The 27,733-nt window shown below is 44.6% G+C and overlaps 1 protein-coding gene across 5 annotated transcripts; it reads right to left on the reverse strand.

The window, feature by feature from the left end:
- On the reverse strand, nucleotides 1-27,139 carry LY9 (lymphocyte antigen 9). Of its 5 annotated transcripts, none has more exons than XM_008544158.2 (10): nucleotides 26,917-27,139; nucleotides 23,080-23,403; nucleotides 14,941-15,222; nucleotides 14,108-14,425; nucleotides 12,648-12,917; nucleotides 10,857-10,961; nucleotides 9,800-9,853; nucleotides 6,089-6,423; nucleotides 5,627-5,698; nucleotides 1-3,349 (listed from the first exon to the last, which is right to left on the reverse strand). In XM_008544158.2, the coding sequence occupies exons 1-10, from the start codon at nucleotides 27,035-27,037 to the stop codon at nucleotides 3,281-3,283; spliced, it is 1,950 nt and encodes a 649-aa protein (XP_008542380.1). In that variant the 5' UTR covers nucleotides 27,038-27,139; the 3' UTR covers nucleotides 1-3,280. The 5 variants fall into 5 exon arrangements, with proteins under 5 accessions (XP_008542380.1, XP_008542382.1, XP_070464427.1 ...); XM_008544160.2 differs by having other exon boundaries at nucleotides 23,080-23,271; nucleotides 26,917-27,085; XM_070608326.1 differs by lacking the exon at nucleotides 26,917-27,139 and adding an exon at nucleotides 24,036-24,939.
- Between the last annotated feature and the right edge of the window lie 594 nt (nucleotides 27,140-27,733).

Below are 27,733 nucleotides of genomic sequence, written 5' to 3' on the forward strand. Positions count from 1 at the left end.
TAACAGGAGAAAATCAAACAAAGCTTTATAACGTGTATACATGGGAGACACTCAGGAAAACTGAGTAATTCGCCAAATGGTGGAGGCTTTCTTCTTAAATACCATCTTCAGTTAAAGACAAAGGAGGATGTTGGAGGGTGGGGGGGTGTCAGTAATGGGAGATTACCAGGAAAGCACAGTAAATAAGAGTAAGGTTATTATGCAGATTTAAGTCCTTGCCTTCTGCATTGATAAGGGTTTTTAGAGATAAGGTCATCTCCCCTTCTTCCTGATACAGAGAGAGAGACACCTTTACAGATGGAGATTTCCCTTACAAATGTAAATGTCTTTTACAAAGGGTAAGTAAATTCTATTTTTCAGAGTTCCTCTCATGTCTGCAGTTTTTAAAAGCAATCAGCCCAAAATAATGCTCATGTCAAAGAGACACATTTTCAGGTAGCCAGCTCCAATCCCCCACAATGCCCTACAGAGATAATTACCCATGCAACCACCAGCCAATGAACAAGCAGTAATAAAGCTCTTGGTGCGTATGAAGCACTGCCCAGCCCCCTGGGAGTACTCATTGCAGGCCACAGAAGACATACTGACTCCACAGACCATGTGCAGGAGAGCATGACGACAGAAACACAACATTAAACGACATAAATGGGCTGCAAGCGGATGCAACCCAAATGTACACTAGAGCATCATGAAAATAAGCGAAGGGAAGTGCAACTTTCAGGCAAGGGGACAGGGCTGAGGCCACAATTTTGGGGAGAGAAGAGATTCTGTGGCCGTTCTGCTCGCAGACCTGACAATAAGGAGGGAAGTTCTTCTGGGTAAATATGGAAAGCTTATATGGAAGAGGCATTTTAAGCGCTTAAAAAAATATGACAATGAAGTAATACACACAAATGGTTAAGAAAAATTCAGCAGTACAAAAAAGTATGTGAAAAAAAACCCAAAACAAGGGGCCAGCCCAGTGGCTCAGAGGTAAGTGCACACGATCCAGTTTGGTGGCCCAGGGTTCACCGGTTTGGATTTTGGGTGTGGACATGGCACTGCTTGGCAAGCCATGCTGTGGAAGACCTCTCACATACAAAGTAGAGGAAGATGGGCACGGATGTTAGCTCAGGGCCAGTCTTCCTCAGCATAAAGAGGAAAATTGGCAGCAGATGATAGCTCAGGGCTGATCTTCCTCAAAAAAAAAAAAAAGCAACCAAGCCAGTTCCCTCCCCGGAGGCAGCCACTGATAAGTTTTGTGTATTTCTGAGACAGAATAGGGACCGGACTCTGCCCCTCACCCTTAGCCACCAAATCCAGCACCTCCCAGATCAGCTGTTTTTTTTTTTTTTAAAGATTTTATTTTTTCCTTTTTCTCCCCAAAGCCCCCCGGTACATAGTTGTGTATTCTTCGTTGTGGGTTCTTCTAGTTGTGGCATGTGGGACGCTGCCTCAGCGTGGTCTGATGAGCAGTGCCATGTCCGCGCCCAGGATTCGAACTGACGAAACACTGGGCCGCCTGCAGCGGAGCATGCGAACTTAACCACTCGGCCACAGGGCCAGCCCCCCAGCCCAGCTGTTTTTGAAGTCAAGATAAGCAACCTTCTGAAGCAAAACTGCCCACAAGCAGTAGACCTACTCTCTCGTATGTGCACCAAGCTCCCAGATGACCATTTTATGACCTTCCTGGGGTGGCGGTAGTGAGCAACACTGCCATATTGGACAGACTGGGCAGGAGCAGGGACCACAACCCCCACAAGGCAAGGGAAGACACCACCAGGAAGAGGGAAGTAGAATGCCTCTGGAGGCAGAGAATCATGGCACCAGTCCACTCCCCTCAGCCCATAAAAGACTCAGGACGGCTCCCTTTGGAAAGCCAGAGAGCCACTTCTCCTGTGCTATCTCCCTTGTGCTGGAGCTTAAGACCCAATAAAACGTTGGCTGAGAGCTTGGTTGGGCCTCTTGTCAATTTCTATTACACAGAGAGCCTAAGAACCTAGGATCGGTATCATTTCCTTTCAGAACTTTTCTATGCCTATATAAGCTTCTAGATATACATTTCCCTTTTATCGAACTGGTAGCACATAATGCATATTGTCCTGAACTTTGTTTTTTCCAGTCAACAATGTATCTTAGAGCTCATTTCCTATAAGCACATTAGTCTTTACATCCTTTCTTTGCAAAAGTGGCATGGTTTGTCATTGCATGGGTACACTATCATATATTTAACCAGATTCCTACTAAATGGGCATTTAGGTTATTTCCAATCTCTTATTTTAAAAAATCCTACAGCGGACATGATTTTACCTAGATCTCTAACCACAGGACCAGGAACAGAATTTGCCACCCTAAAACATGACTCTTTGGCATAAGAATTATTTTAGGTTGGTTATTTTTAAGAAACAGCAGATGCAGGGGAAAGCTCTGAAAACCTAGTAGAAGTTACCCATTTATAAGAGAAATCTCCATTTGTGAGGGTGATTTCCTCTCTGTGCCAGGAAGAAGAGGATGACTAAATCTCTAGAAAATCTTATCCATAGAGAAGCAATGACTTAAATCTACATAACAACTTTACCCTTGTTCACTGTATTGATCTCATCCTAAGAATGGAATGTTAAAGCTACTTTTCAGTGCAGCCAGCCAGCCAGGAGTACGTGCAGTAGAGAAAATTTTGATCTGCCAACCAAAACTCATCCTGCCAGGGCTTCCACATGCCAGCCTTCCCTCCCTGATCCCTTAAACTTTACCCCATTCCCTGGATCGGGCAGACAGATTTGACAGCCCGTCCTCCTGTCTCCTTGCCAATTGATTGCATAATAAGCTTTCTTCCCTCAAAGACCAGTGTACACAGTATCAGCTTCTGTGCACACAGGTGGAGAGAGCCCTTGCTCAGTAACAGATCTTTGTGTCCATGAGTTAGAAGATCTGTTGGATCCATTTTAACAGCTGTTTACAAGATGATGTGAAGGTCCAGATCCCCTTCAACCACATTTGACCAGCCTTGGCAGAGTTTTGAGGTGGTGCCTCTGAGCTGAGGGGTGGAAACAGTACAAGCATGCGAGGAGACAAATGGAGCAAGGACAACTTGAAGCCCAGAGGCTCCAAGAAGGAGACTATGTCTGATCTATTAATGGGCTTGGGAAGTCACATGGGGTGAGAGGAAGGGGAGGGTCAAATCCAAACATCTTTGAGACTCTGAAGGAAATTCTCAAGTGCTTCTGTCTGCAGGAGCCCCAGGTCCCATGAGGTCCAGCTGCTTATCCAACCCCAGGAAGAGAGGCAACACCTGCTTTTCTTTTCAGGTCAAATTTTCATAGGTGGAGATTTCAGGAGAGTCAAAATTGTTCTGTTGTGTTGGTGGCACCACCTGTGAGCCAAAAGACACATAAAAATATGGTTAATAAAGCTTGGAGGTCTCTGGTTTCCTTGGCCCTTTGCTGGTGAGAGAGAGGAAGGTAAAGCCAGGCTACGATTGGCCCATCCTATAGACTGGGGGTCATATGGGCTGGCCTAGGGATAGAGCAATCAACAAAGCCAATGACAAGCATTTATGGAGAATCTCTAATGGTAAGGGCCACAGGCTAGGCTCTCTGTAAGGGAGATATATAAGATCATTTAGTGCAGCAAATTGTGGGGATTAAAAAATGACAATAAGAGGCTTTGCTCTCAAGAAGCTACTATCTAATGATCCTAATCTCTGCCCTAGCTGGAGAAACAAGACAGACATTTACGTAAAGATAATTCATGTGGTAGAGGTTACGTTCCAAAGTAATGGTCCAGACCATTAGAATTTCATGTTCTGAGGGTTTTGGGGATCCTTTGTCTGAGAGTGTTCAGGGAAGGCTCTAAAGAGCAGATGAAACCTGAGCTGATGCAAAGAGGAGGGGAGGTTAGGTACTGGCAATAGCTTGAGGAATACCATAAACCTTTTAGATATCATGTAGAGATGTGTGTCAGAAAATAATAACCCAAGTAGGTTTGAGAAATTCCTGATTGAGTGGTCAATAATGGCCTTAGGACACCTAGAACCAGGATTCCTGGTCCTGAAAATTCTGAAGACAAGGGATAAATTCTGTCAAGAGCATGGCCGAGGAAATGCATTGATTTCCACTTACACTGTGGATGAGGGTGGTTTTAGAGGTGTGAAGTCCCTGGGGTGATGTGGGAGTCATGCAGGACCGACCAGACAAGTGGTGACCCATGGCCATTCTGAAACTCAGAGCAGGGACTGATGTCCATGACTTTAAGATTGACCAGTATTGACCCAAACACAAAGGGCCAGGTCAGATTGGAAAGTGGCTTTGGGAATGCAGTGAAGGGTACAGATTTGTTCTCAAGGCCAAAGGTGAAGTCCCTAGCTGACTAAGCACTAGGCCATGCCCTAGAGATCAGGACATGAGGCAGATGATGGTTGAACTGAACTGCACATTTGCACAAGTGTCTGCTGAACAAACTCTATCCATCTCTTATGGTCCAACCCAAACTATTTTTTCATGGTGCCTTTCTCGTCTACCTCAGTGAAGAGATATCTCCCACTTCCAAAGTCTGAAAAACCCATAGGAACACAACAAGTAGTCACGTGGTGTATTTCCCCTCCCCTTCCAGGTGACTGAATCAGCTCCACCCCTACTGCACCAAAAGATACATAACAAGCCTTCAAGGTCAAGGATGGCGTCTTAAATATGTCTGAATCCCCACAGCGCTCAGCCCAGTTCTGGGCAAACAAAAAGTGTTCAATAAATATCTACTGATTAATTCATCAATCACAGAGAAGTAGTATAATTGAAAAACTCGGAGAACTTTTTTCTTTTTTTAAAACTTATTTGAACATATTACAGGGAAAGAATTCTGGAGGAGATTTGAAAGCAGACGTGTGAATGGATCTAATGTTTTCAGGAGAGTGAAAGTAGAGTGGACAGCCAGATTCAGATCCAGGTTAATTGCTTAAGATTTTTCAGGATTATTTTAAAACTCCTTCTGATTTTTAATACTGAAACTTCAACTACTATCTATGTGAACTTAGGGAAAATTAGCTTCCTGCATCTTGGCTTCTTTGGCTATAAAATGTGGATGACAGCACATTTGTAGAGGTGTTATAAGGATCAGATGAGAATATGTCTGTCAATGTTTTGTACACTGTAAAACATTATATGGAAGTTATTGTTATTGTTATTTAATGGGAAATTCTACCCTTAAGGGATCTTTTAACACTATTAAAAACCCAATATATTGTTAATTAACAGCACATTTTCAAAAAAATCTTGACACTAGACTGTTGGTTAATTTCCAATTGTTTTGGGAAATTGACATTTTGGTGGGTTAAGATCAGGGTTAGAGATAGATTTAGAAATATACATAGACCATACAGTGTTTGGGTTTACAGCCTTCCATTCTGGTCAGTGTTAATATTAATCAACATAAGATATTATTAAATCAATTAGAAATGTTCAACCTTTGACCACATGGATGTAAATCAAAAATATTTGTTTAAGCATCTCTGTTGACCATGGAGTGTGTCAGGAGGTTGCATAGTGGATAGAACTTAAGCTCCTCTGCCACGGGAATTTAGGACTTTCAGTTAAAATGGTCTGGGGAGTCGTACCTCATTTTATGGGCCTTAGGATACAGAGAAAATTGTTCTCACCGTCTGAGATTTCTGTATCTGGCTGTAGATTGTGTCTGAGCTGTCCTTCTTCAAAGGAACTGGGGTCTCTCCCTGTAACAGACCAACATCATACTATCCATAGTCACCAAATAAGAGCTTTCCAGACTTTCACCCTCAACCTTTGAAGAGACAGGACATCCCAATAGGTTCTGGTATCACATAGAGGGTGGAAGCTGCCTCAGTGCAATGGGGACAGTGCCTCTGGTTCCCCAACACCTCCCTTATTTATAGGCCAAGAATGGGAACTAAGGGATGAGTTCCTTCATTCTAAGGGAGCACAAGGTTTGGTAAACACGAACAGAGTCAGGATTCTCTGCCCATGTGCTGCTGGTCCTGTCCCCCAGCCTCTGGCTCCCAGTTTGGCAGGACTAGTCATCCAGGATATTGGATGGCCCTAGAAGTGGAAGGGGAAGGGAAGGTGTACTGATTAAAAAAGCTCACCTGCGAGTTGAGGAACACTTCCATATACACCGTGTTCCCGTCAACCACAGGCTCAGGTTGCACATCATCTGGAGTGACAAGATCATACTCTGCTTGCCCCTCAGAGGCTGAGTCATGTTCAGTGTCCTCCTGAGTGACCGAGTCATACACCTGATCTCTTTTATTGACAGGCCGGTACATTTCATTCTTCTCCTCATCCTCATCAGTTGTCCCATTGCTGTCAGAGCTGCTCTCAGAAGTGGGCCTACCCTGTTGCCTGGAAGTCTTAGGGAGAGTGTCCATCATCTCATATCCTGGGGAAAGCATGGAATATATTGTGCGGCCAGCAGTGGATCCTGGAACACAAGGTGCAGGGTTAGTAAAAAGTGTGTCAGCCTTCACCTCTCTCTTGCATTGTACAAGAATCTAAGCTGCTCTGACTCCTACCTCAGATGGGGCCTAGAGAACTGGAAGAGAGGCTGTTTTCCTGTTTTCCCTCAGAGGGCTCTATCCCACTCTCCCTTCCTCCTTCCTTTCAAGCATTCATTTATTCATTCATTTGATAAACATTCATCGAGTATGACAAGAAAGAGACTCAGTGCAGAACTAGCCCCATTGGATAAACCACCCTAAGTACCATGATGGGTACTCTGAGGAAACACAGAGTAAATTAGGCCTGGTCTTGAAGGAGTGCACTGTCCATCTGGGGGTCAGATCCGTATGTAAATCAGTTAATGTAAGGTCAGCTCCAACAACTGACATATGAAAAGTACAAAGAAAGGGTAGAGGTGAAAGGAGATGGTCTCTGGGTAGCGAAGCAGAGAAGAACACGTGAAGGTGATAGAATTGACGTGGGTCTTCATGTAGGGGCAGGATTTTGATTAGTGATCGGGTATTCTTGGTGGAGGAAGCAGCATGACTAAAGTCACGTGTGAAACCTTGGGTGCCCTCTCCTTTGGGAAAGGATGATATTCAAAATATTTAACTGCAATGGCCTGGGCATAGGACAATCAGAATGGTGTATGCTGTGAACAGCTAGTGTGGCACACTGGGTGGACGACTACCTGCCTTTGGGGCACGTCAAGCAGCCTATTTGATCTAAGTGCAGATAATAATGGCTCCCATTTACTAAGTGCCTACTATGTGTCAGGCACTGTTCTAAAAGCTTTTCATGAATAAACTTATTTAATTTGCATTAAACCTCATGAAGTATAGACAATAACTAACTTTACTTTCTGCAGATGAGGAAACTGGAGCATGTAAAGGTTAAATATTCACCCAAGTAAGTGGTAAGGGCAGGATTTGAATGCAGGCAGTCTGGTCTGTGATGTTCTTACTGATTACTCAATATTGCCCCCAATGCGCTTTGTGTAGGAATAAAGTAGAGGAAGAGTGGTCTGGCCCAGTACTGCATGCTGATAGTAGTTACCGCCTATTGAGGGCACACTGTGGGCATCGCCCCACTCAGTCCTCATAGCACTCGAAGAGGTTGGTGCTCTCATTTTGCAAGGTAAGGAGACTGAGGCTCAGAGGCTGAATTGCCCAAGATCGCTAATAAGGAGGAGAGCTGGGATTCACACAGGATTGTCTGACCTCAGAACGCATACACCTGACCACTAGGTTATAGCGCCTTTTGAGTAACAGACAAAGGTCGTGAGGAGCCACTGATGGTTTTAGAGCAGTCAGAGTTGAGCTCTGTAAAGTGGTGAGCAGAAGGGATAGAAAGGGAAAACTCTGCAGAGGGAATGGCTAGTTAGGAAACTATTATCATATTTTAGGGTATTAGTAACAAGAATGGGAATATTTGCTAAGAAAGACTGATTAAGTAAATTAAGATGTATCTGTAGGACGGAATAAATGGGAGTCAGTCAATCTATGTATGCCAATATTGCTAGGATATACTGTTAAGTTAAAAAAGCAAGGGTCATGGGGCTGGCCCCGTGGCCGAGTGGTTAAGTTCACGCGCTCCGGTGCAGGCGGCCCAGTGTTTTGTTGGTTCGAATCCTGGGCGCGGACATGGCACTGCTCATCAAACCATGCTGAGGCAGCATCCCACATGCCACAACTAGAAGGACCCACAATGAAGAATATACAACTATGTACTGGGAGGCTTTGGGGAGAAAAAGGAAAAAAATAAAATCAAAAAAAAAAAAAAAAAAAAAGCAAGGGTCAGAAAAATGTTATAGGTTTTTCCCGTCAGTTTAATTAAAGGAAGAACACATACACACACGCACACACAAATACACACACACACAAATATATACTATGTCTGTAAACACATTAAAAGGCTTTGAAAGAATTTAGACATACATACATCTTAACAATGGACATGCCACAACTAGAAGGACCTGCAACTAAGATATACAACTATGTACCGGGGGGATTTGGGGAGATAAAGCAGAAAAACAAACAAACAAAAAAAACAATGGAGGTCTCTGGTGAGAGAGACCTGGAGATCGCGATTTGGAAAGAGATTTCCTTTCAATGGTATACCATGTGATTATAAGACTTTTCAATTTAAAAAAATCTATTCAATAAAACAAAAAAATGGTGACAGCATGAACTCAGGCAGTGGCAAAAGATCTAGAGAAGAGGAAACTTACGAGCAAGGATGGAGAGCCTGAAGAAGCAGGCCTTGAGAGCTGAGGAGGGGTGCTGAGGGAGGGAGGAAGGATAGGGATGAGAGTGGTGTCCCCAACACTTCTTTACTCCCCCTCCTGTGCCCAGGGTGCCAAGGAAGGAGGGCATAGGCTGGGGGAGACAAGAGTCTGTCCTGCCAGCCATGAGGAGGGAGTTGGTGGGAAGTTCCATATCCAGTCTCATTCCCATTTCTTGACTCCTTTCTCGGGGTTATACTTTCATCAGAAAAGCCTGCACTGTTGGATGACTTGAGCCCCCGTCCCCTCCCAGCCTCTCTTCCTGTTCTCTCACCTTGAGGAATCCCCTCCATGAGAGGTAACATAGGGTTTTCTAAAGCAGGGTTGGTCTGAGTGGGCAGAGTTTAGGTCCTTAGAACTCCAGAGCTCCAAGGTTCCAGGAGGTGATTTAGGACACTGAGGGATGGGAGCAGGAGAGTAAGATGTGGGCATCTCAGCTCTCCACCCCAACATCCATTTTTACGACAGTCCCATTTTTACATGCTTTGTGCTATTGGGGTGTTGCATAATATTTTGTTTGAAGAAACTATTCCTTAGCTTTTTCAAAAATTGGAAGACTACTGCCTCAGTGATGCTCTTGGTGTCCAGACAATCTCATGGGTTTCAATTTTAATTAAGTTTTAGTTTTGCTCCTGCCTCAGATTTGCCCATCCATCTAGCCTTTTGTTTCTCCATTCTCAGAGTGGAGAAGATAACTCCATCCTCATCATAGGCCACATTCAAGTGATGAGGGTCAATGCTTGAGGAACCCTAGAGACGCTCGAGGATGAGCTGCGTCTCCTAGCTCTGGTTCCCATCTTTCTGGACTCCGTCCTAGTTGTGAATTTGTTCCCTAAACCACCTTCCTCTAGCACATTGTTTCTCAAACATTAACGGGCATGTGATTCACCTGTGGATCATGTTAAAATGCAGATTCAGATTCAGCATTCTGGGGGAGTGCCCAAGATTTTCATTTCTAACAAGCTCCTGGGCAATGATGCTCATGCTGCTGGTTGGCAGACCACACTGAGTAGCCAGGCTTTGCAGCTTCCATCTGGCCCAGGGACCCCACAATCTATGTCATTGGTGATAGTACCTGATGTGTCAGCTGAGGCCTCAACTTGGCTGGAACTGAAGGCTGGGGCTGAACCTGAGAAACCAAGATAGAGAAGGTTTATCAGTAGGGCTGTGAAGAGGGAGAGGTCTCTGATTCTGTGAGAATCAAAGGACAAGAGGAGAGATTTTGAGGACATAGACAGGGAAAAGGCTTTAGGGAGTAGTGTGAACCCTGATGTGAGGGTTCTCAAGCCCATGAGAAGCATGACAGAGTCTAGGGTCATCTTCAGCTAAGGAGAAGGCTCTGGAGCTGCCTGCCTTCCCTCTGGAGGGTAGAGATCTCTAACCCCTCTGTGGTAGCCACTAATCAGAGTGGTTTGCCAACTCATAGTAATTCTTCTGGGGGCCACGTGTTCTAAGCAATCTGTTCTTTCTGGGAAATACTCCATTCCCACTCCAATACTCATCTCCAGAGGGAGATGTCAACCATAATAGCTCATTTCCTTGGCCACAGTGATTGGGCCAAGCAATGGTGACATGACCCAAAGTTGGACCAATCAAAGATATTTCTGAGATTTTTCAAGCTGGAGTTAGAGGGAAACATCTTTTTTCCCTTCCTGGTGTCAGAGCTACAAGTATGTGTGAGTCCGGAGCTACCAGTTGCTCTGCTGTGGTACACACCCCACCTCCCACATTTGCTCCTCTGCTGGCTACAGTAGGAGAGAGTTAAGCTGGCTTGAATGAAGAAGTAGGAAGGAGAGATGGAGAGCTCTGGTGACTTCTGAGTCTCTGGTGACATTTGTCCTTAGGGCCAGCTCTTCCTCTGCTTTCCTCACAGATTATTATGTGAGTTCCGAAATAATAAACCACACCCCCTGCACCACCACCACCCCTCCACTTTGTCTAAGCTACTTGGAGCTGAGTTTCAATTATTTGTGACCAGAGTCCCAACTAACAGCCCTCCCCCCATCACTCTGAGAAGAAATGAGGTCTTGGGAGAGAAGGGGTAGGGGGGATTATGAGAGGACAGAGAAGCCTCCAAAGGTCCCAGGGAAATGGCCTAGTGCGGGTAGATTCCATTGATCTCAGAAACCCACACCGTCTTCCTTGCTTCCGAATGCAATAGCCAGAGATCCCAAAGCACAAAATGATGGAAACCGTCAAGGAGAGCCCAACCCAAAGCCTGCTGCTTCTCTCAGGCCCTGTGAAGAAGAAATGAGTAATTTAGTATAAATAATGATAAAAGATTGGAGCAAACAATGGACAAACTGTAATGGCCATCCTATCTGCCTCTTAAAATCTCATGCCATTGCAGAAAATATTTCTTTCCATTCATTCATTCTACCATTATTTATTGAGTAGGCATTCTCCTAGGCAAGAAGTGACAGCAGTTCATAAGGCAGACACTGTCCCTGGGTAGAGAGATTTATGGCTTGCCCAAGGTCACAGAGTTTTAAGCACCTGAGCTGGGATTTGAATGCAGGCTGTCTGATCCTAAAATACCCTTATCCATCACACTACACTCCTTCTCTCTGTAAATAGGATAAGAGGAATTCTAGGCTAGAGACAGAAAAAGTCCAGACTCCTACTTAACAGGCCTCTAAATCCATCTACCAGATGCAGCCTGACTCAGCATGGTCGCCTGGATAGAAGTTCCTTTTTTTCTACTTCCCTCTAGGGACGAGCGAAGTACAGAAGTCAGGGTTCCAACCCTGCTTTTGCTATGTGACCTTGGGCAAGTTTCCTATCCTTTGTGAGTCTCAGTTTCTCTATATAATGGGAAACGATAAGAATATCTGCTGTGTAGGATTACTGTGAAGATTGATCATGCTAAAACGCACAAGGACCTAGAATAGTGCCTGGAATCTAGTAAGAGCCACTAGGGTTTCCTTTCTAGCTCCCACTCACACAGCCTGTGTCCCTTAGTGGTCCGCATCCCTTCCCATATCAACTTCCCATCAACTCATCTCCACAGACTTCTAACACGGCACTGTCCAATATGGTAGCCGCAAGTCATGGATGGTATGAGCCCTTGAAATGCGGCCAGTATGACTGAGGGACTGAATTGTTTATTTCATTTAATTTTTAAAAATTTAAACGTAAATTTAAGAACGGTGACTCAGGGGCTGGCCCTGTGGCCGAGTGGTTAAGTTTGCATGCTCTGCTGCGGTGGCCCCGGGTTTCGTCGGTTCAGATCCTGGGCGTGGACATGGCACCGCTCCTCAGGCCACGTTGAGGCGGTGTCCCACATGCCACAACTAGAAGGACCTGCAGCTAAGATATATAACTATGTATGGGGGATTTGGGGAGATAAACCATTAACAAAAAAAAAAGGAAGATTGGCAACAGTTGTTAGCTCAGGTGCCAATCTTTAAAAAAAAAAGAACAGTGACTCAATTCCTTATTGAAAAACTGATAAGTATGTTTGGAACAACTTGGATATATAAATCTATTTTTTCATCTGTAAGTTTTATGAATTCTGCATACAGATCAAGTACTTCCTATGAAAATTTAGCATCTGAATTGAGATGTGTTGTTAGTGTAAACTACATACTGAATTTCAAAGACTTAGTGTAAATGAAATGTAAATTATCTCATGAATAATTGTTTGTATTGAATACTTGTTGAAATGATATTTGGATATATTTGGTTAAATAAAATATATGATTAAAATTAATTTTACCTATTTCTTTTGGCTTTTTCTGCGTGACTATTAGAAAATTTAAATGACATATGTGGCTCTCCTTCTGTTTCTATCGGAATGGCTGAGTAAAGGGCTCTTGCCCACACTCTTTCACAGCACTTCATAAAGAACCACTCAGAATGCAAACTCTTGGATCTAAGGATCCAAGGCCCTGAGGTCCGGCCGAGTGGAGATAGAGGGCAACCTGGACAGATGTCCCCAGGAAGAAACTGCCCGGAGCTGTTGCTGACGGGGTTGCTGGCTGTGCACGTGAAGTTGGGATGATTTTCACCCCTTCTCCAGGAGACACTGAGGTGAGATCCCCCTTGGGATACAACAGCTCCTTTCTGCAGGGGGGTCCATCTATAGGTCACGTTGTGTCCATTGTCCTCCACCGAGCACGTCAGGCTGACCCTGCAGATGCCGTCCTCCGTGGGCCCAAGGCTCCAGGTGACTTTGGGCTTCTTCAGCCTTCCTGCATAAGAAGAAAGGCAGACCCAATGTGGAGTTAGGCCTGCCCACTGGGCAGTCACCACATCTTCACTCATTCAAAATATATTCATGAAGTTGTGTACTGACACTGCGCTGGGTGTCTACCTCGCCTTTCCCTGGGGAGTTATGAAATCTCAGACATTTCACTTCATTTCTTTAGGCCTTTGATGCTCAGATGTGCAATAAAGGAGTTCATGAAAATGAAAAAAGAAAGATACCACATCATTCTATATAGCAGACTGTGAAGAGCAAGCAAACCAAACGACACAAATAAGCACAGCCTTTCCACAGGCTCTGAAGGCCCTTCAAGGCTTACGTTTTGAGGTTTCATCACCTAGTTTGCTTGTTTACAGGAGAAAAGGGATGTAGAGAGGTGAGCACAGCACCGACGCAGAATAAGTTCTCAATAAACGTTAGCAATTCTACAAGAAATATAAGACTGGCACCATTTGCTCCCAATTTATTATTATTTTTACTTAATCTCCTTGCCGGTTCTTCTGTATTTGAGTGACAGTGTGTAATAGATCTAGACTAGCTGACTCACTGCATAGTTTAAGGGGATCGCAGACGGCGACCTTTTTCACGGCTACTTAGACACCAACAAGCCCAGGCAGGGGATGTGCAGACCATGTCTGAATGGTACTGGTAAAGGAGCTGGCAAATGGAAACCATGCAAACCGCCCTGCCAAGCTCCCATGAGGCCCAGGGCTGAGGAAGAAGAATGCAAGTTCTGCCCCCCACACTCAGGGGAGCCGAGCAGCCAACCCTCTTGGAGGTCACAGCGTCTTTGGACACGAAAGGCTTTCTCCTCAGTCTCCTCTGGCTCCACACCAGCCAGCTCTGCCCTTATTCAAAAGGATACTGCTTTGTAAAAAGGCAGGTTGGAGAGTTCCTGGTCTGTCCCACCTGATAATAATGCAGGAGGACGGGGAAAGTACCGACACTTGGGTGGCTGAGGCCTAACTGGAAGCCTAGAGGAAGGGGGACCTTGCCGGGTAGATTTTTGCCCAGCCACTGATTGTAATTTTTCCTCCTGTGAATTGACTGGTGTGAACTCAGTCCTAGTCTGAGGCATTTCCGTAGGAGAGGCCTGAGGGAGGAGGGGAAGGCAGCAAAGAGGAGAAAGCTTTCAGGGAAGGAATCTAATAACAGGCGATCTGCTCAGAAACTCACGGTAGATGAGCAGGGTGACATGCTTCATGCTGATCACTCCAGAAGCCTTTGAACATATGTAGGCGTGGTAGGGGCCAGCGTCCTCCATCCGCAGCTGGCCAATCTTCAGGGAGTAGTCCTGGCTGACCCATGCTGTGTTCTTCTCGGGATCTGCTTTTGCTGCTTCTCCCCACTCTTTGCTGATAACAGACGTGTTAAACATCCAGACAACGTTCTCTATGTCCTGACTGGCCGGGAGAGCCAGGGGTAGGGTGACTGACTCCCCCAGGATCCCCACCACCGTCTCCCCTACTGATCCTCCTCTGGAGGCTCCTGGATCTGCAGTCAGAGATGAGACATTGCGGCTTCAGTCACTGGCCCCACTCCCTTGACCCTCAGCCTGCCTGAAGGGCAGGGGAGCCCCAGAGGCCCTCCTGCCTGGGTCCATTCCCCCTTCCTCTGACAGGGCATCTCTACTGCTTTCCCAGGACCACCTGTCCTGCACAGGTATACACTAGCTCTGTCTGTTGCATACCCAGGCCCCTCTTGCTCTCTCTGCCCTTCTCAGGAGACACCAGGGACACTCCCACCCAAGCAAAGAGCAATTTGGATCTCTTCATCTATCCTCTCTTCCCCTCCCTTGCTCTCCCCTCAGTTTCACAGTGCCCTGGGAGTTCCCACATTCCCTGCCAGTCTCTCTCAGGCCCCTGAGGGTAGAAAACAAGGGGTCTCCAGGCCTTATCTCTTGCCTCCCCACCCCCCATCCATGTCCTGCCAGAACCTTGGAGTTTGGATTCTACAGCTGCTCAGACTGTTTCTGGAATCTTCTGGAGGGCCTAAGTGGAGCCAGTTACCTATACAGATCTGCCAGGTTCTTAAGTCGACAGGGCGGGAGCTGCTCTGACTGACTGGGTTCTTGGCTGTGCACGTGTACTGCAGGTCTGGGTCACAAGGTGTCCAGGAGATGGTGAGAGTGGAGCCCCAAGAGGATTCAGAAGCATGGGGGTCCCTTGGGGTCCAGCTGTACTGAACAGCTTTCTCTGCCCCCTCCACAGAGCATGTCAGGGTGATGTTACAGGAGGCGTTCTCAGACACGTTCATGGTCTGCACGGTGACTCGGGGCTCCTGTAGCCGCTCTGCAGAGACAGTGGCAATAGAGAGACTCCTTAAACTCCTGGCAGGAAAGGGCTGAGAGAATAAGGTGGTGTGGTAGAGGAGGTGGTAGCAGGGGGAGAGGCCAGCATTGCCTGTTCCAGAGGAGTTTTTTCTTCCTTTCCTACTGCAGGCTAGGGTGAGTGCCTCTCCTCGGTGCTTCCATGTTACGCTCTACAGGTGGTATCACCATGAGTCGACATGACAGTAGTCTATTACTTCTCTTTCTCCCCCACCAGTACATGAACTCCTCCAGGACAGGACTGATGCCTGACTCTGCACACCTAACACCTGCCCAACCCATGAAATGCACTCATGAACGCTTGGTGAAAAAATGGATGAATGAGCCAGCCCCACATACTGGGGAGTAGGGAGCTCTGCCTCTGGAATTTGAATTGCCCTTGCCTATTGGCCTGAATTTAGGACCCACTGTGCTTCCAGACCTTCCTGGTCCTCTTCTTCCCTCTCGTTCCATCTCCTCTGTTCACAGTGTGTGTGTCTGAGTGTTTAAGTCTGCTTTTTCTGGGGGGTTAAGTAATATATACATAAAATTGAAACTGAAAAGATACTGAAGCGTAGACAATGAAAAAACAAGCTTGCTTGCCCCCAGCCACTTATTTCTTCTCCCCAGGAATTACTGTTCCTGGAGGCAATTACTGTCATAAATTTCTTGTTGATCTTTCCAGAGATGTTCTAGGTTAAGACACATAAATGATAGCATACTACACATACTGTCCCACATATTTTTAAAAATTTAACAATATATCTTGGAAATTGTTGTATGTCAGTACATACTGAGTTTTTTCATTCTGTTTCTATTAGCTACATAGAATTCCATTTCCTGAATATAGACAGGGCTGGCCCCATGGCCTAGTGGTTAAGTTTTTTGCACTCCGCTTCAGTGGCCTGAGTTTAGGGGTTCAGATCCTGGGTGCAGACCTGCACACCTCACTAGCCATGCTGTGGCAGTGTCCCACATACAAAATAGAGGAAGACTGGCACAGATGTTAGCTCAGGATAAATCTTCCTCAGCAAAAAAGAAAGAAAGAAAGAAAGAAATTTCAATAACTCCTTAATATACACAGAGCACCCTATGAATCAATAAAAAAAAGGTTGGAGCTGGCCCGGTAGTTAAGTTCGCGCACTCTGCTTCAGCAGCCTAGGGTTCATGGGTTCAGATCCCAGGTGCAAACCTATACACTGCTCATCAAGCCATGCTGTGGTGGCATCCCACATACAAAAAGTAGAGGAAGATTGGCATGGATGTTAGCTCAGGGACATCTTCTCTCAAGCACAAAGAGGAAGATTGGTGACAGATGTTAGCTCAGGGCCAAGGGGCCAATCTTCCTCACCAAAAGAAAAAAAGGTCAAACTACCTGGAAAGATAGTGTTAGTGGCTGAACTATGTCCCTGCAGAGCTCATATGTTTCATATGTTGAAGCCCTGCCCCTCAGTACCTAACATTCCCCAATAATCAGAATGTGATTGTATTTGGATATAGGACTATATTTGGAGATAGAGGTAACTAAGTTAAAATATGATCTTTAAGATAGTCCCTAATCCAATACGACTGGTGTCCTTATAAGAAAAGGAGATGAGGGTACAGACAACACAGACAGAGGGATAACCAAGTAAAGACATAGAGAAAGAAGGTTACCACCTGCAAGCCAAGGAGAAGGCCTCAGAATAAATCAAACCTGCCGGCACTTTGCCTGGCCTCGAGCGTTGTGAGAAAATAAATCTCTGTTGTTTAAGTGACTCAGTTTGTGGTATTTTGTTATGGCAGCCCTAGTAAACCAATACAGATTTTGGTACCAGAAGTGGAATGCTATTGTAACAAGTATCCCAAAATGTGGAAGTGGCTTTGGAACTGGCTAATGGATAGAGGCTGGAAGAGTTTTAGTTTTCCATTGTGTTATGGGTGTGGATAATTTGTCTGGCTTCACAGGTTCACAGCTGGAGAGCTGTGCATATTAGAAAAAGCCTAGATTGTCTTCAACAGATTGTTCATAGAAATATAGATGCTAAAGGGGATTCTGAAAAGGGCTTAGAAAGAAAAGAGCTGTAGAGAAAGCTTCTATGATCTGAGAGATAGACATATATTATCATGAACAGAATGTTGGTAGAAATATAAACATTAAAGGTGTTTCTGTCGAGAGCTGGTTCTTTGAAAAGATAAACAAAATTGACAAACCTTTAGCCAGACTCACCAAGAGAAAAAGCTCAAATGAATAAAATTAGAAGTGAAAGAGGAGAAATTACAACAGACACCTCAGAAATACAAAAGATTCTAAGAGAATACCATGAAATGCTGTACACAGATAATTGGATACTCTAGAAGAAAAGGATAAATTCTTAGAATCATACAACCTTCCAAAACTGAATCAAGAAGAAATAGAGAATTTGAATAGACCAATCACCAGTAAGGAGATGGACACAGTAATCAAAAAATAAAAGTTCAGGACTAGATGGCTTCTCTGATCAATTCTATCAAACAGTCAAAGAAGACTTAATACCTATCCTTCTCAAACTCTTCCAAAAATATGAAGAGGAGGAGAAGCTTCCTAACTTATTCTATGAGGCCAACATTACCCTGATACCAAAACCAGATAAGGACAACACAAAAAAAGAAAATTACAGGCCAATATCACTGATGAACATCAATGCAAAAATCCTCATCAAAATAGTAGCAAATTGAATACAACAATACATTAAAAAGATCATACATCATGATCAAGTGAGATCTATTCTAGGAATGCAGGGATGGTTCAACACCTGAAAATCAATCAATGTGATACACCACATTAACAAAATGAAGAATAAAAAGCACGCAATCATCTCAATAGATGCAGAGAAAGCATTTGACAAGATACAGCATCCATTTATGATAAAAACTCTGAATAAAATGGGTATAGAAGGAAAGTATCTCAACATAATAAAGGCCATATATGACAAACCCACAGCTAATACCATTCTCAATGGAGAAAAACTGAAATCTATCCTTTTAAGAACATGAACCAGACAAGAGTCCCCACTTTCACCACTCTTATTTAACATAGTATTGGAAATCTTAGCCAGTGCAATCAGGCAAGAAAAAGAAATAAAAGGATCCAAACTGGAAAGGAAGAAGTGAAACTGTCAGTATTTGCAGATGACATGATTATATACACAGGAAACCCTAAAGAATCCACCAAAAAACTTTTAGAAATAATAAATGAATACAATAAAGTTGCAAGATATGAAATCAACATACAAAAATCAGTTGTATTTCTACACACTAATAACAAAGTAGTAGAAAGAGAAATTAAGAGTACAATCCCATTTACCATTACAACAACAAAAAAAATAAAATACCTAGGAATGAACCTAACCAAAGAGGTGAAAGATCTGTACACCAAAAACTATAAAACATTGTTGAAAGAAATTGAAGAAGACACCAAGAAACAGAAAGATATTCCGTGCTCTTGGATTAGAAGAAGTAAGATAGTTAAAATGTCCATACTTCCTAAAGCAATCTAAAGATTCAATGCATTGTCTATCAAAGTTCCAACAACATTTTTCACAGAAATAGAACAAAGAATCTTAAAATGTATATGGAAGAATAAAAGACGCTGAGTAACCAAAGGAACCCTGAGAAAAAAGAACAAAGCTGGAGGTATCACACTCCCTGATTTCAAAATATACTACAAAGCTATAGTAACCCAAACAGCATGGTACTGGCACAAAAACAAACATACAGATCAATGGAACAGAATCAAGAGCCCGGAAATAAACCCACACATCTATGGAAAGCTAATCTTTGACAAGGGGCCAAGAACATATAATGGAGTAAGGAAAGTCTCTTCAATAAATTGTGTTGGGAAAACCAGACAGCCATATGCAAAAGAATGAAAGTAGACCATTGTCTTACACCATACACAAACATTAAGTCAAAATGGCTTAAAGACTTGAATGTAAGACCTGAAACCATGAAACTTCTAGAAAGAAACATAGGCAGTATGCTCTTCAACATAGGTCTTAGCAGCATATTTTCAAGTACCATGTCTGACAAGGCAAGGAAAACAATAGAAAAAAATAAACACATGGGACTACATCAAACTAAAAAGCTTCTACACAGCAAAGGAAACCATGAACAAAATGAAGACAAGCTAACAATTGGGAGAAGATATTTGCAAGCCACATATCTGATAAGGGGTTAATATCAAAAATATGTAAAGAACTCATACATCTCAACAACAAAAAAACTAACAATCCAATTAAAAAATAGGCAAAAGAGGGGCTGGCCCGGTGGCACAGTAGTTGTTTGCACATTCTGCTTCAGCAGCCTGGGGTTCACTGGTTCAGATTCTGGGTGCGGACCTACACACCACTCATCAAACCATGCTGTGGCAGGTGTCCCACATATAAAGTAGAGGAAGATGGGCATGGATGTTAGTCAGTCTTCCTCAGCAAAAACAAGAGGATTGGTGGCAGATGTAGGCTCAGGGCTAATCTTCCTGAAAAAGAAAATGGGCAAAAGATTTGAACAGACATTTCTCCGAAGAAGATATATAGATGGCCAACAGGCACACGAAAAGATGTTCAACATCATTAACTATCAGAGAAATGCAAATCAAAACTACAATGAGATATCTCCTCACTCCCATCAGAATGGCTATAATTAACAAGACAGGAAACAACAAAGGTTGGAGAGGATGTAGAGAGCAGGGAACCCTCATACACTGCTGGTGGGATTGCAAACTGGTGCAGGTGCTGTGAAAAACAGTACGGAGATTCCTCAAAAAATTAAGAACAGAATTACCATAGGATCCAGCTATTCCATTTCTTGGTATTCACCCAAAGAACATAAAAACACAAACGCATACAGATACATGCACCTTTATGTTCACTCCAGCATTATTCACAATAGCCAAGACTTGCAAGCAACCTAGGCACCCATCAAGGGACGAATGGATAAAGAAGATATGGTATTTATACACACAATGGAATACTACTCAGCCATAAGAAATGATGAACTCCAGCCATTTGTGACAACATGGATGGAACTTGAGGGTATTATGCTGAGTGAAATTAGTCAGAGGGAGAAAGTCAAATACCATATGATCTCACTCATAAGTAGAAGATAAAAACAACAACAAACAATCACACAGAGACAGAGATTGGGTTGATGGTTACCAGAGGGGAAGGGGGGAGGTGGGAGGGTGAAAGGGATGATTAGGCACATGTGTGTGGTGATGGATTGTAATTAGTCTTTGGGTGGTGAACATGGTGTAATCTACACAGAAATCAAAATATAATGATGTACACCCGAAATTTATATGTTATAAACCAATGTTACCACAGCAAAAAGTAAATAAATAAAAATTTTTTTAAGTTATTTCTGGTGACGTATCAGATGGGAATGTAAAAGATCTTATTGGAAACTGGAGGAAAGGTGATACTTATTATAAAGTGGGAAAGAACTTAGACAAAGTGGGTTTTAGTGTTTTGTAGAAAGTAGAACATTAAGTGATAAACTTGAATATTTAGCGAAGGAGATTTCTAAGCAAAGAGTTGAGGGCACTGGGTGGCGACCTCTTTCTGCTTACAGTAAAATGTGAGAGGTGAGAGATAAATTGAAGAAGGAATTTTTTTTTTTTTAAAGATTGGCACCTGAGCTAGTGACTTGCCAATCCTCTTTTTTTTTTTTTTTAAGATTTTTATTTTTCCTTTTTCTTCCCAAAGCCCCCCGGTACATAGTTGTGTATTTTTACTTGTGGGTCCTTCTAGTTGTGGCATGTGGGATGCCGTCTCAGTGTGGCTTGATGAGCGGTGCCATGTCTGCGCCCAGGAGCCCAACAGGTGAAACCCTGGGCTGCCAAAGCTGAGTGTGTGAACTTAACCACTTGGCCACTGGGCCGGCCCCCAATCTTTTTTTTTTTCTTCTTCTTCTCCCCAAAGCCCCACAGTACATAGCTGTATATTCTAGTTGTGAGTGCCTCTGGGTGTGCTATGTGGGACGCTTCCTCAGCATGGCCTGATGAGCTGGATCTGAACCAGCAAAATTCTGGGCCGCAGAAAAGGAGCGTGCAAACAACCACTTAGCCACAGGACCGGCTCCTGAAGAAGGAAGTGTTAAGCAAGAAGGAGCCAGAACTTGAAGATTTAGAAAATTCTCAGCTTGCCCACGTTGCAAAAAATGAGAATGCGTGTCTGGAAAGAACACTAAGGGTATGGCCAGATAATGTCTGCTAAAGAGCTTACAGTGTGACCCAGGGATCCAGTCAACCATCTCAGCAGAGATGCTGCCAGCTTGGAGTGAGGGGACAGAGATGGGACAAGATTAAGGAAGGCTATCAGACTTCTGGGAATTCTACAGGATGGGCCAATGGAGCTATCAGCTGAGGCCATGACTTATCCTTCAAGAAAAGGGAAGAATGACCCTGAGAGCAGTTCAGAGGTCAACAGGGCTGTCACTGCCACCATGGCCCTAGAGGGCACAGACCCAGCGGCAGTTGGTGGGGTGGTTTCCTCCTTGGTTCCAGGGGGCAGGGCTGCCACTCTGGGCCAAGGGGGTGGGGCTGCCTCCCCAATAGGCCCAGAGGACAGAGTATAGAGCTAAAGAGGATTATTCTTTTTTTTTCTTTTGGAGGAAGATTAGCCCTGAGCTAACATCTGCTGCCAATCCTCCTCTTTTTGCTGAGGAAGACTGGCCCTGAGCTAAGATCCATGCCCATCTTCCTCTTCTTTATATGTGGGATGCCTGCCACAGCATGGCTTGCCAAGCGATGCCATGTCTGCACCCGGGATCCGAACTGGCGAACCCCAGGCCGCCGAAGTGGAACGTACGAACTTAACTACTGCACCACTGGGCCGGCATGAGGACTATTCTTTAACCTTAAAATCTAATGAAATTTGTCGTCCTAGGTTTCAGACTTGCTTGGGACCCATGACCCCTTTCTTCTTTCCAATTTCTCCCTTTCGGAATGTGAGTGTCTATTTTATGCCTATCCCACCATTGTATTAGGAAAGCAGACGACTTGCCCAGTTTCACAGGTTCATGGCTGGAGAGGAATTTTGCCTCAAGATGAATTATACCTCAAGTCTCACCCATATATGAATTAGATGATATTTGGATAAGATTGTGGACTTAGAGTTGATGGTGGGAATGGGTTAAGACTTTTGGGGCTGTTAATATGTACTTTGCACGTGAGAAGGACATGAGATTTGGGGGGTCCAGAGGGCAGAGTGTTATGAACTGAATCACGTCCCTCCAAAATTTATATGTTGAAGTCCTGATCCCAAGTCCCCTCAGAATGTGGCTGTATTTGGACATAGAGCCTTTAAAGAAACAGTTACGTTAAAATGGGGTTATTAGAGTGGCCCTGATGCCATATGACTGGTGTTCTTATAAAAAGAGGAGATTAAGACACGGACAACAGAAACAGAAGGGTGACCACGTGAGGACACTGCATGAAGGCTGCCATCTGCAAGCCAAGGAGCGAGGCCTCAGGAGAAATCAAACCTGCTGTTGTCTTGATCTCGGACTTCTAGATCTAGAACGGTGAGTAAATAAATTTCTGTCATTTAAGCCCCCCAGTCTGTGGTATTTTGTTCTGGCAGCCCTCGCTGACTGATACAGATGAGTAAAAGATATTAACAGAGTTGCAGAAAAGAATACAAATGGCTCTTAAACACATTTTGCGTATGTTTTTCACTCTTGGCATCCACATTTATGGAATTGGGTGAAAATGATCAATGTGGAGTCCTATTTGTCCTAGACAGATAAATTCCTAGAGAGAAAAAAAAATCTGCTTTTAAAAATAAAAGATCAAAACCCACAGAAGCTCTGTGGGACTCACCATAGATTTGCAGGGTGAATTCCTCATCCATGGTGACTCCAGAATTCCTTCGGTTTATCTGGGCGTGGTAGGGTCCAGCATCTTTCAGCATCAGATTACTGATAGATAAGTAGTTCCAGCTGATGTTTAATCGGTCCTGGTAGCTTTTGTCCATAATGATAACGGCTCCATTTGGGTAGGCTAAAGCAAGAGCTTTTTGGGAAGCAATCCAAGTGACATGCTCAATGTCTGTATCTACTGAAATGTTCAGGGAGAGAGTCACCACACCCCCTAGAATCCCGGCTGCCACTGTTGGGGCTGAGTCCTTTCCAGAGGCTCCTAGTCCTGCAGAGACGGAAGAGGGACTTGGAGGGGAAGCTGGACTCCCCAAGCCAGGCTTCATTCATTCATTCATTTATTCATTCAATAAACACATATTAGGAATAAATGTCAGATGCTGAGAAATGAAATGAGGCTCCTGTCCCCCTCTCTCTAGGTCCATTGCCTAGCAAAGTCATTCATTCACTCATTCACTTATCAAGCACTCTCTCCCACAAGTGTGGCTATATAATCAGTAAAACAGACCTTCTAGGTTTCTGTTCCAACAGGGAAAATTAGCCTTGTGACTTTGGGTGAATTTCTCCAAGAATCAGTTTACTGGTCTATAAGATGGAAATATTCACACCTGTACCATCTTCATCAGGCAATATGGTAAAGATTAAATAAAAACAGCTTGCAGTAAATCATAAAGAACTAATGAAGTAAAAAAGGAGCATCTTTTAAAAAGTAAGATGGGTTGATGGATGGCTACAGGGGTGGATAGATAGATAGATGTGTGATGAAGCAAGTAAAGCAAAACATAAATGGTAGAACCCAGGTGGGAGGTGTATGAGCGTTCACTGCAAAATTCTACCAAGTTTTCTGTAAGCTTGAGAATTTTCATACAAAATCATGGGAACAAAAGGAACATCTCTTACCTCTATCACACCCTACATTTTCCTCACCGTCCAGGGGATCTCAGACTGATGTTGGCTTGGCCTGGGAAATCCTTAGGAACGAGGTTTGGTTTGGGAATAGTAGGTGGCGTTGATTCAGCTCCTGATTTCCTCATCTCAGGAAGGACCCAGATCCCTGATAAACACTGTTACAAAGGCTTCCAGAGGCCCAGCATTCAGCCAAGGCAATTAATTTCCTTGTAGGGGCCCTGTGAGTGTCCGCTGGGTGACCCCAGCCTGGAGTTCCAGATTCTAGGGCTTCTGAGGCTCTAGAGTCCTCTGGAAATTCTAGACCAAATAAGCTATGTTCAGGACTCAGACTACTCCAGGCAGTCCAGGTGTAAAAGTAAGTAGAAAATGTTAGAGAGGGGAGAGGCCAAATATACCCGAGAGGGCTGGACAAAGGCTGAGATGTGCTCTGAAAGCCCAGATATTACAGCGTATGCAGACGCAGAGAGGAGACTCCCAGACTGGTGCAGGCCAGGGGTTCCCTGCCCCCACCCACGGCAGCCCGGCACTTGGACTTTGCGGAGGAGCCGCGAGGGAGGATGCAGGGCTGGGGACTCTGGATGTGAGCCGATCAGTTCAGGTGGACTCTGGGGACAGATTCAGAAGACAGAAGCTGAGTTGGTGCAATGTTGGTTTGAGGTTGCCTAAAACAGAGCTCTTCACATCTGGAAGACAGCCCTTATAATTGCTATGCGTGTGTCAGGCGCTTTGTAGAAATCACCTCATTCAATTCTTAAAATTGTCTGATAATTAACCCCATTTTACAGATCAGGAGCAGAAATTTAGAGAGTTCTGGCCACTTGCCTGGATTACAGCATTGGTCAGTTGAGGAGTCTAGATTCCACATACAAGATGACTGGAGTATGAGGCCAGGAGTGCTCACCACTCCCATCCTGGAAGCCCAGAAGGTGCTGAGTCTTGGCTGGGTGCATATGACCATGTTTTGACCTCAGCTCTCCTCACATCAAACATAAACAAAGGGCCCCGTGGCTGAGTGGTTAAGTTCACGTGCTCTGCTTTGGCAGCCCACGGTTTCGTTGGTTTGGATCCTGGGCATGGACCTAGCTGCACTCATCAACCCACACTGAGGTGGCATCCCACATAGAAGAACTAGAAGAACCTACAATTAGAATATGCAACTATGTACTGGGGGGCTTTGGGGAGAAGAGGAAAAAAAACAGATTGACAACAGATGTTAGCTCAGGTGCCAATCTTTATAAAGAAAAAAAAAAAAAAGATAAAGCCTCAGAGACAGCCAGTGGGAGGAGCAGGATGTGGTCCCTACAGGTCAAATCCTGTTGCAGCAAACAGTGCTACATATCCTAGTATGGTGACAGGAGTTCCAGGAATCAGTCTTGTTGTTTTGAACAATGCCAGTCGACAAATATTAAAAAGGAGTTCAAAGATTGTAATAAGTAAATTTGACTTGCCTATCCTTTAATAGTTTCCAAATAATGTACTTAACAGTGATTATTATAATAACAATCATAGCTTCCACCAACCGTGTGCCAAGCACATATACCATCTGTAATCTATGACGGAATCTCGCACAGCACAACTTGCTCACTGCATTCTGCTCTTCAGAAATAGAGGCTCACACAGCTGGTAAGTGATGGAGCAGGATTTAATTTCATATGTTCCTGCTACTAAAGCAAAGGGCCTTTCCACCCTACGGCCTCCTAAGTTCCTTAAACAACTCCTTGGAGACACAAAAGCATCAAGGAAACCCTTCTAGACCAAAACAGTGAAGTTTGAGGTCACCCCAATCGATGGAGCCAGATAACGGGAGATGCCCCCTTGCCCTGAACTGTTTGAAATTCACCCTGTTGATCCTCTGCTGCTTGAATAACATTGGATGTGGCTAATTTCAGGCTTATCCAATGCAGTCAAAAGGCACCCTAAGAGTTGAGTGTGAATATAAATAGCCCTGTTGCTTCCTGTGTTTTTGTGGTGAGCAAAGACGAAATTGCAAGTAAAGAGAGTTCAGACTGGAACTCAATCTCAAGCACAAGACTCCCCCTACCCCTATATATGCATCTAGGAGTCTTTCTAGCGCTCTCCTCACTGCCCACCTGCCACCCCCACCCCTACTGCTCTCAGGTCCCTAGTGCCACCTGCACCATCCCTCCCATGGGGAGATAGAACGTTGGGGAGAAAAGAATATCCCTCCCCAAGGAGGCCCTGGGGAAAGCAGGATCCCAGAGGGACAGTATCTGTTACAGTCCCAGGTCGCTGAGGTCCTCCCTGGGGTACTGTGTCAGGTGTGCCTGCTGGACAGAGGGCCCCAGGCCAGGCTGCTCAGAGATATTTCCCAGAAACTAGCAGAACTTGGGCCTTGATGGGTAGGTAGGATGTTGGGGAGAAAAGGATATTCAGGCAGAAGCCACCTAGCCTAGGGCCACCAGGCCATCTGCAGACCCCCAGTGAAGCCTCCTGCTTCATAAACAAGAGAGGATGTAGAAAGAAGCTCCAGAAGTCCTATTGCTCCCTAGGAAATTACTAGGTGGTTTGTCATCAGGGGAATTTTCCTGTATCTCTCCGTGGATTATGTCCATATTGTACAAGAAACAAACTCACCCCATGGTGTTTCTTAGGAGGAAAATGTGAGGGTGAGAGAAATATAGTCTGAGCCTAGAGTTATTTGAGACTGGGGCTAGAATGTCACTTGCTTATGGTGTGTGACCACGCACACGTTCACACACACGTACAGAGCTCAGAATAAGGTGAAATTTGCAGAATATTTACCATGAGCAGAGGAATTTACTGACTTTTCCAACAAGAATCCCCAGCAGGAAACGTGGCCAGCCTCAGGGGAACTCCACTACAAGCGGTTGTGGCCACAATGTGGACTTACCCGTGAGCAGGAAGAGATGGGTCCATAGAAAGGGAGAGAATATGTGTGGCTGACTCTTCCACAGCTCACCAGAGAAAGGCCGCAGAGCCCAGTCATCTGTACGTCTCCTTGGACCTGCCATGATGATATACTTTCAGATCTCAGGCTGAAGGAGGAAGTACTTACCACAGCTTCCTCCCAGTGTGTGTGTGCGTGTGCATGTCCCAGGGAGGGTTGTTTATACGTGGCACCACAGACTTCTTCTACATGCTCAGGCTGGGGTAGAGGTCCCACGTCTTTTCAGGACCTTTGTGGGATTTGCAAACTGATACTGGGCATCACTTGCTTCAGCATCAGGAGACTTAGGCTCTAAACTCAGCCTTAAAGATGGCCCCTAACGAGTTCTGCCTCCTGGTATTCATGGCCCTTGTATAACCAACTCTTCTTGAGTGTGGGATGGATTTAGTGACTTGTTTCTAGTGAGTAGAATGTGGCAGAGGTGATGGGATGTCACTTCTGAGATTAGGTTACAAAAAGGCTGTGGCTTCTATCTTGGGTTCTTTCTGCCCCTCCACCCATAACTCACCCACCCCAATTTCATATGTCAAAGTCTAATCCCAAAGGCGATGGTATTAAGAGGTGGAGCCTTTGGGAGATGATTATGTCATGAGCCCTCAAGAATGGGAGCCCTCCTGAATGGGATTAGTATCCTTATAGGAGAGGCCCCAGAGGACTCTCTCACCCTGTCTGCCATGAGAGGTCACAGTGAGAAGTCAGAGTCTGTGAATCAGGAAGGGGGCCCTCAACAGACACGGAATCTGCTGATGTTTTGACCCTT

Source organism: Equus przewalskii, unplaced genomic scaffold, assembly GCF_037783145.1.
Source record: "Equus przewalskii isolate Varuska unplaced genomic scaffold, EquPr2 ChrUn-6, whole genome shotgun sequence".
NCBI classification, from domain to species: Eukaryota; Metazoa; Chordata; class Mammalia; order Perissodactyla; family Equidae; genus Equus; species Equus przewalskii.

Bases quoted from the DNA above. Each gene is read 5' to 3' on its own strand.
- LY9 (XM_008544158.2), bottom strand. From the start codon at position 27,037: ATGGCAGGTCCAAGGAGACGTACAGATGACTGGGCTCTGCGGCCTTTC. The intron at 15,223-23,079 runs GTGAGTCCCACA...CTGTCTCTGCAG, and splicing joins ATTCACCCTGCAAATCTATG to AGCGGCTACAGGAGCCCCGA. The intron at 3,350-5,626 runs GTGAGAACAATT...TTTGGCTCACAG, and splicing joins AGATACAGAAATCTCAGACG to GTGGTGCCACCAACACAACA.